The sequence below is a fragment of the Triplophysa rosa genome, linkage group LG5, assembly GCF_024868665.1.
Source record: "Triplophysa rosa linkage group LG5, Trosa_1v2, whole genome shotgun sequence".
Classification (NCBI taxonomy): domain Eukaryota; kingdom Metazoa; phylum Chordata; class Actinopteri; order Cypriniformes; family Nemacheilidae; genus Triplophysa; species Triplophysa rosa.
Window position 1 is genome coordinate 20,513,482 of NC_079894.1, and position 18,223 is coordinate 20,531,704.

Genomic DNA, 18,223 nt, shown 5'->3' on the forward strand with positions numbered 1-18,223 from the left:
AGACATAATATAATAACGTCAGTACAGTGCTAACGATTCGTACTGTACGCACTAGTACAGAAATTTGGTCACATTTAAATGCATGAAAGGTCGTTAACCACAAAAAAACACGGAGAGAGGGCACACTTTGTATATAGTAATCCCAGATAATTGGAGGCGGCCGCCTCAAACAAATTTCGTGCCGCCTCAGACTCAAGTCAAAAATATGTCGAGTGTCTTCACAAAAAACACTGCGTGCATTATTAAACAGATTGTCATTTGTAACTGCAGTTACGCCACAATGGAGGCGCAGTTTCGTTACCAGCAGTGAGACGCTGAAGAGTTCTGTAAAAGAGCTATATTAGGAGCATTGCTCATTTAGTTAGACTGGTTACTTATGGGCTAAAAGTCTTATAAAAAAGGCTTATATTAAAAATTTCAACTTTTCTGTTTGACTGAATAAATTTAATGCTTTATATAACTTATTAGTTTTCATTTCATCAATTTTTTTTAGAACTTTAATATAACTGTTTTGTTAAGACACTTAAAGGGACTGTAGGCCTACACAAGCGTTGCACCACCTCCGCCTCATTTTGAGCCAGGAAAAACCCTGCAGATGTATTTTTTTTCCCATGTTTTTCATTTGGGAAATCATTATTATTATTTTTTAATTAGTGAGTATCTGCGTTTATTAAGCTTAGTTTTCCCCTGTCACTTTGACCGGGGGTGAAAAGTTGTGTGCATTGATGAGGAAGAAAAATAAGGGTTACAGTAAAGTAAAATGGCGCATAGTTGGGGTTTTGCCTAGGGCCCCCAAATCACTAAATCCGCCCCTGACGATGTCCCATACATAACACTCTAGAACAGAGGGAATCCCAGGGGGCATCCAGAAGGGTGTAAGGGGCCCCAGAAAATTTCAGAGAAAAAAGACAAAAATTGTAGAAGTCTATTGAACATTATAATTGTTTCATTTCTAATTGTTTGTCTGTTATTTTTGCTACATGCATAGTTTTCTCTTCTGGGTTATACATAAGTGTAGCCAGCAATATGTTATCTTCATATCAAATTTACTATGCATCAAACAAAGTTTAAATGCTTCTTTATACATACGTTTATACATGTAGGCTACTGTATATAAGGCCGTGGAAAAAAATTAGGGGACAATTCCAAATTTTCATTTCAAATCAGCAAGATGTACTGTGGCCATTCCAAGGTTCCTGTTCATTGAAATCAAATCAAATATTGACCTAAAAATTATTAGAAAAACTTAACTCAAGGAAAAATTTAAATGTTACCTCAAAAATTTTTAAAGCAGTAAAATGATAATAATAAACAAAAACTAAAATAAAAATGAATTAATCTTATAAAGCAACATTCAAAATAAACCAATAAATTATAAAATGAAAAAAGCATGTATGAAAATTTTCTAAAACTTTTACTAAAATTAACACAAAAATGAAAAATCTAAAAATAAAAGATTATTTAAAACTAAAACTAAATAAAACTAAAATTAAAACTATACAATTTATGTACAAATATTACTATTGTATTGCTTAAAAGTGTATATGAACTTTGCTTTGTATTTGAGGTCTGAAAGAATAAAGAGCATTGTTTTCTGTTATTTTGACCTGTTTCTCCAGTTTTCATTTTCTGCAAATAAATGCAAATAGAAACAATATTTTAATTTGAAATTTGGGAGAAATATTGTTAGTAGTTCACAGAATGAAACAAAAATGATCAGTTTACCTAAACACATACCTATAAATAGTACATTCAGAAAAATTGAAAATAATTTTGTAATGGTCTCTTTATTTTTCCGTGGCTGTATGTACATGTATATACAGTAGCTTATGTATTTTAGGAAGGTGGTCCCTCACAAAATGTTCATCATATTTGGTGGGTCCTTGGCATCATAAAGTTTGAAAACCCCTGCTCTAGAATATTTTAGATTTCATTTAATTAAAACTCCTGATTAAACTCATCAGGGAAACATCTAAAACATTTTGGGTTATTCGTTTCTAGAACACCATTGTTTTTTAGATGCCCAACAACGTCCAACGGCTCTGTAGACCCTCGGGCACACTGTCATGTCTTACAGTGTTTCACAACACTGTTGAATAGCCCCGAGCACCTGAAGAACACCATCCAAATCCCACAGCTGCAGGAATAATCTCAAATGTATTCATCTCACTTTATTATACTTGTCACATGAGGTTGGAAAAGCTCTTGGACACTACGCATAGCCATTGAAACAGATCCCCTAAAGCACTGAGAACCTTTTAGATTGCTACTTTTTTACTGTTTATGACAAGTGGCGTGTTTATTTTTCTTTGAATTACATGCAGGGGATTTTATACCTAAATGCTGAGGTATTTTTAAACATTCTCCAGGCGGTAGCGTAGAAACAGTGCTGGTTTTGAAGCACAGTAGCACATTTCAGTCAACTTTCCACATTCCGCATGGCACAAATCTGTATCTGCAACCTTTTAAAAATGCAACCTTAGTGTGACATGCAGTATTCTGCTGTTCTCTGGGTGCAAAAGCACAGAAGTCCTAAATTATCCTAAAATAATTCAGATCTTAACTCAAAAATTTCCAGTGATTTGCATCTTAAAGGAACAGTTCACCCAAAAATAAAAATTAAGTCATCATTTACTCACCCTCAAGTTTTTCCAAACCTGTCTACATTTCTTTGTTACGTATAAAACAAAAGAAGATGCTTTAAAAATGGGGGAAACTAAACCATTTAGGGGCACTATTGACTACCATAGTAGATGTTCTTCCCACTATGGTAGTCAATGGTGCCCCAGAACTGTTTGGTTACAAACATTCTTCAAATATCTTTTTGTTGTGTTCAGCTGAACAATCAAATGTATACAGGGTTGGAACATTTTGAGGGTGAGCAAATGATGACAGAATTTTCATATTCGGGTGAACTATCCCTTTAATTTTTCAATTGGTTCAGTACAGGTTCTTCAAATTTAAGGAACAGGTAGTTGCCACTAGTGATCATTTACAATGTCAAATGATTTACAATGCCAAAATAAAAATGTTGATGCAACAAGTCACTAGAAGATTTCGAGTTAAGGTATGAAACTTTTTTATACAGCGTAACCTTCAAATACAGACAATCAGCTAAATCTGCTCTCATAGACCCAATGAGATCATCATGTGGACTACAATCCATCACATCCACAAACCAGACAAACAAATACAAAATAAAACCATGCAAGAGGAACGCAAGAAAATGGAAAGGTGTTGACGCAACCAGTTATGGATATAACACAGAATCAATACAGTGGTGTTGACATGTGTTCTGTTGCTCGTGCATGTTCACGAGCGGTTTGCTTTTTGTATTTGTGTGTGTGTGTACTGCACTCACATTCTGTTTGCCCACTATGTTATGAAAGGGAAGTTCAGGGCTCCATGTTCCCTCAGTAAATGAAGTGTTAGAGGTTCTGTGATCTGATTGGTTGGTGGAATCTTTCATGATGTCCTCAGGCAGGGTGAGCAGGCTCTCCTCCGGCTGTTTGATCAGGAAGGTCTCGATGTTGTGTCTGCGCAGGAACTCATTGCGGTCTTTCCCGTGACCCTCTTCCACCTCGTAGACGCCGTTCAGACAGTCTAGGGCCGCTTTGGAGATGTGGATCCTCCTGAAGGGGTCGAAATTAATCACAGATTCACCTCACGCATACAAAACACCCCACAAACACAATTAAATGAGATGTCCATAAAATCTCTCTCCTCCACACACGCACACACAGGCTTAAGCACTGCAATTATCATCTCTGAGTGTGTTTCAGGGCAAACTGATAATCCTTCTGTACTTCCCCAACTTTCATCTCCTCAGCAAAGAGATTTGTGTGTAGATGTGTGTGTGCGCATCTCTTACCCGGGTATTCCCCCTGACTCTAGTTTGTTGGCTATGTCGACATCCCAGGACCAAACATCAAACTGCCACTTCCGCAGGCCGAGAACTCCACACAGAACTGAACCGGAGTGGATTCCGATACGCATGTCTATGTCGTGCTTTGTACGCGAGCGCACATACCTAAAAATACAATAAAAACATTACACAGACAGATAAACTATAGTGCTAGTCAACTCATAGGCTACTGGGTTTATGGGTGTACATGTGATAGCATTACATGACCTCATTACACCTGACAGTGGTAACAGGTAGAAGTAAATGACTGATTGAAAAACAACGCAATTGAGGTTACGCTGTCACAGATGTGGATGTGTTGAGTGGTACTCTAAATTCGGTGATATCTGACTGTTAGGGCAGCACACACGTATACAACAAGCCTCTCATCTGCTCCAGCTTCTATTATGGGTCAATACGACGGGGGTGAACAAAGCAATATCGAAACAGATGTGACAAAGTCCGCAGAAACCATAATTGCAAGTACAGCTGGTCCAAGTAAAGACATAGAGGTAGCAGGTGAAATTGCTGAGAATGTTTTGAATGGGCAGGAAGCAATGGTAACAGAAGAACCAAATTTTTAAGTACCGGCCACGGAAAGACAATCGACTAGAACTAAGAGCGAACAAACTCCTAAGAAGGGTCTTATTAAAAAGCAAGGTGGGATAAAGGAACATTCAAGCAGGACGGATGGAAGTAGTGAAATTGAGTTTTCTACAGAATCGGATAGTGAAAGAGAAATCTCTTCGCAGATCATATCAGTTGCAACATGAGAGGATGAGTATGACTTGTGACTAAGAAACTTGGTGTTCACTCAGTTCGTAAAGTTGGACAAATCGTACAAAGATTTCGGGATTCATTTATGGAAGAGGAGAACGTTTGAAAAACTGGATGAGGGGTGTTGAATCCCTTTCTTGCACTGACCCCTTTCCAGTTTTGGGGGTAAGACCAAAGACTACGGATGAGGACTCTATGCCTTTGTGGTTTTTTTAAAAATGATACTAATTTCACAGTTTTTAATTGGGGGGGGGAAATCTTTACACAATCTGTGTTAAAATGTTGAATAAAGATAAATTGAAAAATAGAGCAGATACGCCCTGGAGATCCTATCTAAGAGTAGAGGATGAAAAGAGACCGGTTTGGAAAGCACTTTATAAGCCACCGTTGACTAGAGGGGTTGGGGATATTCAATGGAGAGTCACTCCGGGTGTATAAATACTTGCTGTGCGTGTTCACTGCTCTCTGGATGGGTTAAATGCAGAGGTCACATTTCGGGAATGGGTCACCATACCTGACAAATAGGTCACTTTCACTTTTTTTTTAAAATGGCAATTTATGTAACGCGAACAAAGAAAATTAATAAAGACATCAATGTTGAGGTCTGCATGCTCTTTAAATGTTTGGTCAAAGCAAGAATATCTCTAGAGCATAAATATTATGATCTCTTTGATAATACAGCAGCTTTTAAAGGAATTTGGAGTTATGATGAGAAAATTTGTTACATTGTTGGAGGAAACCTTTTTTTCTGTGAGAAACGTATGTAGTTTTTCTTTTTTTGTTTGTTTGTCTTTGTCTTTTTTTTCTTGTTTTTTCCACCTACGTATTTAAGGTGGCTTAGTGATTGTTCTCATAATTTTGTTGAGTAAAGTGTTGTTAAAACTCAAAAACTCTCTCTCTCTCTCTCACACACACACGCACACACGCACGCACACACACGCACGCACGCGCGTGCACGCACACACACACACACACACACACACACACACACATGTCTGGTTTATTATGTCTGTGGGGACAGTCCATAGGCGTAATGTTTTTATACTGTACAAACTGTATATTTTATCCCCTACCCCTAACCCAACCCCTAAACCTAAAGATCATAGAACACTTTTTGCATTTTTAGATTTAAAAAAAATATTGTTCTGTACAGTTTATATGCTTTTATTGCCCATGGGGACCTCTGTTTTGGTCCCCAAGGGGGGCACGAGTCCCCGTGAGTTTGTGTGCATTCAGGTTTAGGTCCCCACTGGAATATAAAAACATGAACGCACTCTAACACACACACACGTTTACAATGATATTGACATAGCATAGACTATTGTTTTAAAACTTACTATAATTTATACTCAGCAATCAAACACGATTCACCTATAACTTAGGGTGTACTCTCACTAGGCAATCTGAACTGTGCCCGAGCACGTTTGACCCCCAAAGCCAGGTTCATTTGACTAGTGTGATCGCTACGTATCGCGCCCGGGCATGGTTCGTTTAGCGGTCCCTGGCTCGCTTGTAAGGGGTGGGCCAGAGCACGGTGCGGTTGGGCGTGGTACACATGTAGTGTGAGCGCAAATCGCGCCGGAGCGTGATTAATTGTAAATTATGTGACTATTTAAATTCCTCCCTGAGATTCAGCCGTCACCGTAAAAAAACTGATAAACAGCAAATTTACATGTGCAGGCGTGTGTCATCGCAGCCAAACTACTCCAGGTTTGTCAAACATAATCCAAAGTGTGTAACGATAGGCTATACGATAATAAAGAACGAGAGGGTGATTTAAAAGCATAATGTGCCGTTTACTCTCGTATCGCTCTCGTATGACAATGACATCATTTAAGCAGATCGGTCTGTGCAGCGCACGCATGAAGTTAAACACCTCTAATAAGCCCCAAACTGAACATTGTGATGGATTCCGTTGTGCTGAGAGGGATTGCTTTGTTTACGTTTGCTTCGAAGCAGTCGCATCGTAATGATGAAAGCGTGCGCCCGGGTGTGGATGGTAAAGAGCAATGTGAGCGCAGGCCACCGGGGGAGAGGGGACAATCGCGCTCGGGCACAGTTGAGAGCAACCGGGCTGAATGAGAGTACGCCCTTATTGAGGCTCTAAATTTGACAAACCAAGATGGCCAACCAAGACAATAGAACACAAACCAAAGTTCTTTCAAAGTATTTAATTGAGAATAAACAGAGGAAAAACGTAATATAACATGGATAAATTTAGTGTTTACATACCTGACAGCTTAAACAAATAAATGTTTTAATGTTACCTGATGGTTTTAATCATGCTGAGGCCCATCTCAACACAACAGTGGGCGTGATCCGGACGGGGCTCAGGTAGGCCGGAGACGCAATAATAACAATCCCCCAATATCTTGATCCTCAGACAGTGATGCTCCTGAGATTTTAAAAAGACATGACAAGAGAAGACAGACTGAGGGATGAGATGGGAAGAAAGGAGGAGACAAAAGAAAACAGAGGAAAGGAAAGGAGGAGAGAGGAGGACAGAAGAAAAGGAGAGCAGTTCTTATAAGTCGCACCAAACAAAAGTAATTTCAAACTATCGGATCGATTAGAAATAGCTGCTTAAAGCAACATCAGCACAGTTTCACTTTATCCAACGTATATGTGTGAAAGAGAGCGTTTATAACTGCAATCACTCTGTAATTTCTACGGCCTTGACTACCTGCATTAGTTATCTCTCAGTCTGGCAGGTTTTTGTGTTGAGCTCAGAGAGGGTAGTAATTATAAGGCCTGCGTTCACTCAACGGGCTTTCTGTCATCCATTACTCATGCCTACTGCTGTATTAATGCCTTTTCAAAGCTCCGCAAACGGCTGTATAGAAACAAAGAGTTACGGCCGTAACCGTCGTTTATCAAACGATAAAACACCACCTACAGTTTGATAATGTCTGGACTGACTCATGATAATATGTTTGAAGCCCCAGTGCTAATCGCTGCAGGCAACTGAATGCCTTTTACATAACTGTGGGACAATTTAATGGATATAAACATACAGACTAGCGTTAAATGCAAGCGTAGCAACATGCTCCATACTCTAAACATCAGCATAATAGTATGTTGCTGATAGAAAACCCAGTGGTGATAAGTGACATTTTTTTCAATGTTTATACATTTCATTCTACCCCGTCGAACAATAGTATCACTTTTGGCTGGTAATTTTTTTGGGTAACCAATGACAACAGTTAAAGTTCAAACATGGATGATTTTCTTTCTTCTGCAGAACACAAAAGAAGATGGCTAAGTGAAATTAAGTCAAACTGTCAAGTCCCATAAAATTATACCCAACAGCTCAAATTATAAATAATTCTAAGCGTACCGATATAGTTAGGATATCGTTTTTAACACAGATTTCTATACCTACTTATCTGCGTTTTTATATAGTTTTATAACATTAATAACGTTTTAAAACACTTTTTTGTAGATTATTTTATTTCTATCCTACTTTTATATACATGTGTGCGTGTGTGTGTGTGTGTGTGCGCGTGTGTGTGTGTGTGTGTGACCCTGGACCACAAAACCAGTCATAAGGGATTTATACATCACCTGAAATCTGAATAAATAACATTTCCATTGATGTATGGTTTGTTAGGATAGGACAATATTTGGCCGAGATACAATAATTTGAAAAAATAAAGTAAAAAACAAAAAAAAGTTGTCCATCAGAGGCGCTGTAGCAGGCTGTTGCTAAGAAGAAACATGGAAACAACTCTATGGGCTTACTGCTGTAATGCTGTTGTGAAGTGTAGATGAACCCAAAAGCAGAAATTCTAAGCTTTACATAGATACCAAACTTGGGTGGGTAATTTCTAAAGAGTGGGCAGCAGCAAGCAAAGTTTGTAGGCGTGTTTCCGGCCTTTTTTGTTTGCAATTTTGATGCATCCACTGACAAAAAAAAAGTTTTGGTATATTTATAGTAGGAAATTTACAAAATATCTTCATGTAACATGATCTTTCCTTAAGCAACACTATATAACTTTTACTCATGGTTCCCCCATGTGGTTGATCAGTGCAATGGGCTAGTTGCACAAGATGGCGCGTGAGCTTTTGCGACGCCAGGGTCGGCAGACTAATTTCCGGTTGTATAACACTATCCAGTTGTTTTGGCTTAACAAAGTGCTCAGCAATGTAAAGAGGATCTGTCATATAGCTGATATATTACTTTCTTCTTTTTATCTAAAAAACACCCATATTTGCCGACCAAAAATCCAGAAATTAGTCTGCCGACTCTGGCGTCCCAAAAGCTCACCGGCGCCATCTTGTGCAACTAGCGAATTGTCTGTTATTAGTGTACACATGAATTTGTTTACTATGCTGATGGAACCGGCGAATGCCTAACATTGTTTGGAAACCATATCACACTTTTCCGTAGGCAGGGGATGGGTGGGGCTGTGTGTACCGACTCGAACACAGAACTGTGGTTGTAGCCGCTATGAGGCTGCTCAGGTAGCATTGGCAGTAGAATTTGTCTGGTTAAGAGTTGTTCTACCACTGAAATAATTTTAGAGACATTCAAAAAACTACATAGTGTTGCTTTCATTTCCTAGTGATTTTTGGCATAAAATAAAAATAGATCATTTTGACCCATACAGTGTATTGTTGGCTATTGCTACAAATATACCCCTGCTACTTAAGACTGGTTTTGTGGTCCAGGGTCACATAGACGCCTTTCCTGTTAGTAAACATTGTGACGCGTTTTTGTGGGTGGAGCTTAGCTGGAGGCAGAAAGATCCCTCTGACCACATTACTAATGCTAGGGAGCACGTTTTGTTTGCTTGCTTTTTGAGAATGACTTGAAAAAAATCGGATTAAACTTTAACATATAAAGTCACTCACTGTCTAGGACCGCGAATGTTTTTAAAAAAAAGTTGACTTAAACGCAAGGAGTCTGACATGATTACCTCCAGTTAAATGGCCTGACATCTACACCTACCAGACAGAGAAACCAAGTGTTTACAGTAAAGATTGAACTGAGAGCGTATACATCTATAGATGCCTGCGTGTGCTAACAGTGGCAAACGATAGCAAATGCATTTACTAGAACACAAACCTGATACATAACATGAGCCTTCTCACTGTTCCCTCTCCCTTTATACTAATGCACTTGTTACAACTAAAAATATATGACAAACAGTTTCTTTTATGTTTAGTTTCTGGCCGATAGTTAACTGCTAGTTGTATAACTAACAAAGTTAGCGAGCATACCCTATGCATTCAAAAGTTAACGCTACGTGAAAAATAACATTGTTCCCCAGTTTATGATTTAGGCATACGTGAGATATTTTTAGACACATACCCAAATCATAATCCACACCTACAAAAGACAGTAGTTTTTTAATCTTAGGTTACTGTTATGAAGTGAAACGCGAGCATGTTTAATGATCGTTTCTGTTCAGTCCGCTTGTTTTATTGTGTTTAACTACAGCTGTCGTCCGTGTTTTTGTTTGACAATGGCAGGGGGATGTGTTAAAATATCACATTGGAGACTGTATTCTGTCGATTGTGGCACTAAACAACACAACAAGATGAACTCCTTATGTAGCCGAATCTGTGCTGGTTTGTATTGGCCGCCTCCAGTTTTCCCTTTGTTTTGCCTCCAGATAATGCCGTGACGTAAGCGTGACATCGGCGAGAAAGGGGTCTATATTGTAGTTCTTCTATTTCTACATTCCAGTTTTATAACCCTTATTTTAACATTTTGTGGGTCATAAAAACATTTTGAACTTATTTTTGCTTATAAAAAAACATTGCATCGTACACACTGCATTGTAAATGTGTTTGCTTATTTCATAAAAGTATTTAAAAAAATGTACATGGTGACTACTTGAATACAACCTTGGTGTCACCATTGTACTTTGTTGTTTTCTAAATACATACTTAGATTTGAATTTGAGCACTGAGAGTTAATGCACATTTCCCATCAGGCACAAGTGTGCGTAGGAGAGCAAGCAACCCAGAGAGAGATGAAAGCGATACAGATTTGTGTAATATAATGCCACTGTAAGACGGGACCTTCAATGTTTGAAGTGTTGTCTGGATGAGGCGTTAAATATGTGTGTGTTGATACGAGCTATCAAAAGCATTTAAGTCTGCTTTAAAAATGACAACCACACACAGCCAGTAATGCACTAACAGCACATGTGACATCTCTGAGTAAACATTGCCATCGGCAGAGAAAACCAAGTACTGCTCGCCATCATAAACATTGCAGCAGAATTTAATAGAACAAACAGTGCGAGCTGCACAAGGCCTGACCAAACCGCTCGACCTGATTTTGCCAAGTGGTTGATGTCCTCAGGGCAACATATTTTGTTGACCTAAGGACAACATTTTTATAAATAAAACCTAAACCCACACCAAACCCCAACCCTAACCATAACTTATGATAAGTGAAATGATAAGTGAAAAACAATGGTCTAGAAGCACCTAATCCTGGTTGCAAGATAACTTAATTAATAAACTGTAAACTTATTTCTGAATTTCTGATTGGTTGATTTAAATGTCGCCCCAGGACATCTACCACTTGGAAAAATCAGGATAGCCGACCAAACCAGTGAGACTCTGTGAGAAATCACACAAACATTTTAATACGACAATCTGATATAACCATCTGCATGCACACATATGCCACATTTGCATCAGTAAGCCACTTTATGGTTGGTTAAACTCCAATGATTATTGTAGTGACTCACGAAGAAGATTATTGCGGATGCATAAGCCGCAGAGATGTGCGGGATAAGGACAAAGAGCTTAATATGCTTCATAATGCAGTTTAAACAACAGAAGAAAACCACAGATTTCTTTAAGAATACCTCATGTGCAAAGCCAATCGCACACTGCAAGACTGAAGCTTGTCACCCTTTGATGTAAGAAAAGGCTTCTGATCATATTAGCATATGTGGATGCCATCAAGAATAAACGCTCCCATTTCTCTAAAATGAAGAAACTGCACAGTGTGAACTTGACATAACATTGCTTCTTCCTCTTTCAAGAAATGCACTAGCTGTCCACATTCAAACACATACAGTACATACATCATCACACATCAAAGTCATGAACAGTAGTGACACGGCCACAACGTTTTGATTTTCAGTGACTCTTTTAGTCATCTAAGTTGTAATTGTAATTTGTAATTCATTGTAATTCATTTTTATCGAGCTCAACCCCCAAAGTACAGCTGTAAACTTAGATGGCCTAGATTCATTCAGGATCAAAAGTGCTGTCTGTATTCCGGTCACTGCATCGTGCCTGACATATCTTTTTTCAAATAATGGATGAGTTCTTCCATCCATTGTCTTAAGTTGCTATATAAAAGCATTGCAAAAGATTGTGGTGAGAAACAGATTTACTGTGCATTTTTTTGTAGGTTAAGAGTGCCACACGCAGCAAATATAGACCCTGCTATCTGTCCTACATAATAAATAAACACCACATGCTGTGCGAGCTGTAGATATGACGTGTGAACAGGCCAGAGCCAAATAATTCCCTAACATCTATACATATTCATATCATGGGCACCTGCTTGACAAATCTTTTCAAGCCAAGTGTCATGAGGTAACACTTGCATATCGATAACAAATATCATTAAATGTTTCTTTAGACATGAGACATGTTTATAGAATCAATTCTGTATACATTCTATGGAGATAAAGCAAATAACTGAATGCCTTGATTCACAATAATATTTATGTGATGTATACTGTATATATACTGTATACCCAAAACAGGGCCGTGCGGAGACATTTTGAGGGGCAGTGGCCGAAACAAAAAAAGGGCACTTGGGTTGGGGCAGGAGAAGACAGCACACACTCTCAGAAATGCCTTTCCCCCTGTGCACGGCCCTGACCCAAAATGACCCTAAGACGTATAGCTGTCTAAGTGTGTGTTGCCAAGTGTGTGTGCATGTTTGTGCTAGAGTACTCACGTGTGCCAGACGGTCGAAGCGTGCAAAGAGTTCGTTGAGCATTCGAACGAGTTCCTGAGCGGAGAGTGTTGTGGAAAGATTGGTAAAGCCCTTCACATCAGCAAAGAGAATACTGCACAAACACACACACACACATTTTTCTAACAATCAAAACTATTTTTTCAAACAGAAACATTTTGGAACTAGTATATACTGTTCTGGCCACAAAAACCACTTGGACACGTTTGCACAGAGAAAAAAACATCTGATGGACATGTTTCACAAAATTGGATGATCAGAAAAGTGTCCAATACAGTAACTCCAAATTTGATTACTAACCAAAATACTGTATATTGTTTGAAAATTAGAAACTTAATAGAAATAACCACAGATTTAAATTCATGTGTTTGTAGACACCATTTTGTACATTTATTCTGACTCTGATGATTCATACATAATTTAATGTATGGTAGACGGTTTTAGCGGCAACAACATAAACAAACGTCATGTGGCCCAAACTTAACTTCCTGTAGAGCTCCGCAAAGAATCAATAACTGTTAAGTAGATTTAATTTAGTTAAATACAATTAATGCACAATAAAATATTAAAATAAATTAATATTATTATAAATGAGTGAGAGCCCATTTAGGGCTATTATCTTGACTAAGTACTCTGCAATGAGTGTACTCATATATGTTATAATAGAGGGTGATCACGGCATAATCGGAGATGAAAGTGCCATAATGGCAGGTGCATGACTCAGTTCAGATTCTGTTCTATTAACAGTGAATGTAACACAAAGAAATAAGTTACCTCACGTTCTCATAGCGGTGAATGTAGATACGATGAAACTGGTGTTGTAGGGTCTCGTCCTCTACGCTGGTCATGTCATTAATCATCTCCAGCACCACAAAGCGTGGCAGCACCGACAACACCAGACGCTCCTAACACAGATTCATGAATCAAGAGCAAAAATAATTTAGTATAAATAGTATGTAAGAACTTTCACACAATTGTCACAGTGAACTGAATACGAATGGATCTATGAATGATTTACAAAGAAATTCATTCTATTTGTGTCTATTTGTGTCTCGTGAATAGCCTCGATATGCAAACATGTTAAATCAGGCATAAGTGTTGATTCCATCAGCTGACTACCAGTTTACTAGAATAAACAGTTCACAAATCTTACATTTTAACTAAAACATGACATGATGTTCCCTTTCGATGGAACTCGAGCTGCGTCGCCATAGCAACGCTTTGGGGAATGAGATGCCCACGCCACCATGCTACCAAATGCCTGTAGCGTGTATGAACTGGACATGGTCAAGGACCCAGTACCTGCGTCCCTAAAGAGGTACCTAGGTCTAAATTATAAAATTTTACAAACGTGAGCGACGAGGACCACCCCACCGCATCACAAACATCCTGAAGTGAAGCCCTTGACCCTAAGGCCTCAGAAGCAGCCATACCCCGAGTAGAGTGGGTCTTCACGTTAACAGGTGGGGGTATGCCACTAAGTTCATAAGCAAGTGAGATAGAATCCACTATCCACCTGCTCAAGGTGTGCTTGGTCGCCGGGAAACCCTTCCTGGGCGAACCAAAGCAAACAAATAACTGCACGGATTTCCTCCACTGAGCAGTCTTGTGAACGTTTGCATCCAGTGCTCGCACAGGACACACTAAGTTCAGCTTCTCCTGGTCCGCGCTCCTAAACGGGGTAGGGCAAAAGGCTTGCAGAACAATGGGCCTCGGCACATTGTTCTGTACCTTTGGCACGTAACAAGGCCTCGGATACAGAAAGGCCTTCGCCATCCCCGGAGCAAACTCAAGGCACGTAGGAGATACTGACATGGCCTGAAGATCCCCCACTCACTTTAGGGAAGTAATGGCCAGAAGGAACACCGTCTTAAAAGATAGAAGTCTGTCTGGTGCGGTGTTGAGGGGCTCAAATGGAACCCCGGACAGTCCATCTAAAACGATTGCCAGGTCCCATGTCGGCACCCTAGTGCGGCTCACAGGCCTCAACCTGCGAGTGCCACAAAGAAAGCGCACAACCAGCGGGTGTCTACCCACCGATGAACCTTCCAAAGGAGTATGATAAGCAGAAACTGCTGCCACATAAACGTTCAGGGTGGAAGGGGTTAGCCCAGCAGAGAACTGCTCCTGCAGAAACCTCAGCACCACCTCAACGGGGCAGCTAACTGGGTCCCTCAGACGAGCTGCACACCAAGAGGTGAAGATTCTCCACTTAAGGGCATAAAGCTTCCTCATGGAGGGACCTCTGGAGTGAAGTATGGTTTCCACAACCTCAGTTGTGAGACCTGAGTCTAAGAGCCTGGTCCCCTCAGAGGCCAGACCCACAGCTTCCATAGCTCTGGATGGGGGTTAAGAACTGCGCCCCCTTCCTGAGACAGAAGGTCTCTTCTGATTGGAATCTCCCACAGACATGAGGTCCGAGAACCATACTTGGGTTGGCCAGAATGGGGCTACCAGCAGAAGCCGAACCCCGTCCCGGCGAACTCTCTCCAGAACTCCCAGGAGCAAAACAATCGGGGGAAACGCATACAGCCGCAGCCTCGGCCACGTCTGCACCATGGCATCCAGCCCCAGAGGAGCTGGATGCGTCAGAGAAAACCACATTGGAGCCGTGAGGGAGCCATCGGCCGCACCCCAGCCGCTGGCCTCCCCCTTCACAATATGGGAGCTCAGGACGACCCGGAGGCATTCCTCGAGCTGTTCGAGAGGTCCGCGGAGATCGCGGGCTGGCCGCTGGACTTCAGGTCAGCACGGCTTATCCCCCTATTAACGGGGGATGCCCAGCTGGCCGCCCAGCAGTTGCCAGTCCCGAATCTCTTGGTCTACGCGGACCTCAAGAAAGATATCCTCCAGCGGGTCGGCCTGAGCCCCGAGCAGCACCGTCAGCGGTTCCTCAAGCTTGGGGAGTGCGGCCAGCCCTTCGCGATGGCCCAACAGCTCCGGGACGCATGCCGCAAATGGCTGATGGCCGACGGAAGCGACGCCGAGGGAATGATCGATAAGGTGACACTGGAGCAGTTCATGGCGTGGCATGGCGAAGACCGCCCAGAGGGTCCAGTGTCACTGGCCGGCGTCGCTGAGTCAGGCCATCCAGTTGGCGGAGGACCAGATGGTGGCATGCCCCGGGGTCGGCCTACCCCGACCATCCACCTCTCTCTCTCTCTCCCTGTGTCTTCCCCCTCTTTCCCCAAACCTATCCCCTTTCCCAGGACCCGGACGGGCCTCGTCCCCAGGCCAGTGCCCCGGACCCTGGAGCCAGCAGGATCATCCAGACCCTTCCAGCGAGGAGCAGGGCCTTGGTGGATTCAGGGTGTAACCAGACCTCAATCCACCAACGTCTGATTCAATCCGTGGCAGAGGATAAGAGCCGCATGGTTAAGGTACGGTGCGTGCATGGGGACGTGGTGCACTACCCCTTAGTGTCTTTGCCAATCCAATTTCGGGGACAAAAGCATAGTGTAGAGGTGGCAGTTAATCCGCACCTCCGACATCCGCTAATTTTGGGGACGAATTGGCCAATGTTTACAGTTTTATTGGGGCAATTGTGTGCGGATGTCTCTTGGGCAAAGCGAAGGCAACGGAGGGGGGCGGTCGCGCAGGTGGGAGAAGTGGAGCCGGGGCCACGGGGATCAGACTCAGGGGAACGGCGTGCCGTAGAGAGGCAGCAGCTTTCTCGGTGCGACGATTTTCCCCTAGAGTAGTCCCACGATGACTCCCTCAAACATGCGTTTGAGAAGGTCCGTTCCATCGACGGGCAGCTTCTCCACCCCGCGCAGCCGCTCTCCTATCCCTATTTTGCCATTTTAAAGGACCGGTTGTATCGAGTGACCCAAGACACTCAAAAGAAAAAGATACAACCCAGTTGGTGGTACCAAAGAGCTGTCGGGAAATGCTTTTCCAGGCGGCTCACTGTAATCCAATGGCCGGACACTTAGGGCAAATGGCAACAGTAAACCTTCTAACGGCCCAATTCTTTTGGCCGGGCATTCATGAGAACGTGCTCAGGTGGTGCGCGTCTTGTCCTGAATGTCAGCTGGTAAACCCACCAGCCACCCCAAAAGCACCATTGTGCCCTCTTCCACTGGTTCATGTCCCCTTCGAAAGAATTGGCATGGACCTGATCGGGCCATTAGAACGGTCAGCACGAGGGTATCGCTTCGCATTAGTCATAGTAGATTATGCGACGTGATACGCCGAGGCAATGGCGCTCCGCAGTATTTCCGCAAAAAGTCCTGTTTCGAGTCGTTTCCCGCGTGGGAATCCCGAAGGAGGTCCTCACGGATCAAGGCACGGCGTTCATGTCACGGACCCTCCGCAAATTATACGGGCTATTGGGCATTAAAGCGATTCACACCAGTGTCTATCACCCACAAACGGACGGGCTGGTCGAACGGGTTAATCACACGTTGAAAACAATGATCCGTAAATTCGTACACGAAGACGGCAAGAATTGGGATCGTTGGCTGGAACCCCTGTTATTTGCTGTGCGGGAGGTCCCGCAAGCCTCCACGGGGTTTTCCCCCTTCGAGCTTCTCTACGGACGTCAGCCCCGTGGGGTGTTGGATGTCCTAAGGGAGGCTTGGGAGGACGGATCTTCGGACAGCAAAAATCAAATTCAGTATGTCCTGGACCTGCGAGCAAAACTCCACACATTGGGACGGCTCTCCATGGAGAATTTGTTACAGGCCCAGGACAGACAAAGCCGGCAATATGACAGGGGTACCAGATTACGCAAATTTGCACCGGGAGACAAAGTTCTTGTATTACTCCCCACCTCAAGCTCCAAATTGCTCGCCAAGTGGCAAGGACCCTTTCGAGGTCACACGGTGAATAGGCGATCTCAATTATGAGGTGGCGCGATCGGACAGGAGCAGGGCACATCAAATTTATCACCTCAACCTCCTAAAAAAATGGAGTGAGGCGAACACGGTGATGCTGGCGACTGTAGTGAGCAGAGATTGGATTGACTAGTTGCTGGATTGGCTAGGCGCGGCTCGTTTTTATTCGACACTGGATTTAACTAAAGGATACTGGCAGATCCCTTTATCTCCCTTATCCAAGGAAAAGACAGCTTTCACCACGCCGTTCGGATTACACCAATTCGTCACACTTCCGTTCGGCTTATTCGGAGCCCCGGCCACCTTTCAGTGTCTCATGGACCGCCTGCTTTGGCCGCACGCTGCATATGCCGCAGCGCACCTGGATGATATCATCATCTACAGTAATGACTGGGAGTGGCATATGCAGCATCTGCGGGCGGTTCTGAGGTCGCTGAGAGGAGCGGGGCTGACGGCTAACCCGAAGAAGTGTGCCATTGGGCGTGTGAAGGTGAGGTATCTGGGCTTCTACTTGGGTCACGGTCAGGTGCATCCCCAAATTGATAAGACGGCAGCGATTGCGACCTCACCTAGACCCAAGACCAAAAAAGAGGTTAGGCAGTTCCTGGGGCTGGCGGGATATTATAGAAGGTTTATACCTAATTATTCGGACCTCACCAGCCCGCTGACTGACCTCACTAAAAAGGAAGCACCGGATACCATCCAGTGGACGGAGCCATGCCAGCAGGCTTTTACCCAGGTGGA

At 42.5% G+C, this 18,223-nt stretch overlaps 1 protein-coding gene across 2 annotated transcripts in view; it reads right to left on the reverse strand.

The window, feature by feature from the left end:
- The window catches only part of adcy8 (adenylate cyclase 8 (brain)), a 55,232-nt gene that overhangs the window by 25,955 nt on the left and 11,054 nt on the right, over positions 1-18,223 (reverse strand). For both annotated transcript variants that reach the window (XM_057333442.1, XM_057333441.1), the window contains exons 3-7: positions 13,416-13,546; positions 12,624-12,735; positions 6,949-7,076; positions 3,872-4,030; positions 3,362-3,632 (exon numbers count right to left, since the gene is read on the reverse strand). In XM_057333442.1, coding sequence (XP_057189425.1) covers positions 3,362-3,632; positions 3,872-4,030; positions 6,949-7,076; positions 12,624-12,735; positions 13,416-13,546 — 801 coding nt within the window. The remainder of the gene's footprint in view (positions 1-3,361; positions 3,633-3,871; positions 4,031-6,948; positions 7,077-12,623; positions 12,736-13,415; positions 13,547-18,223) is intronic.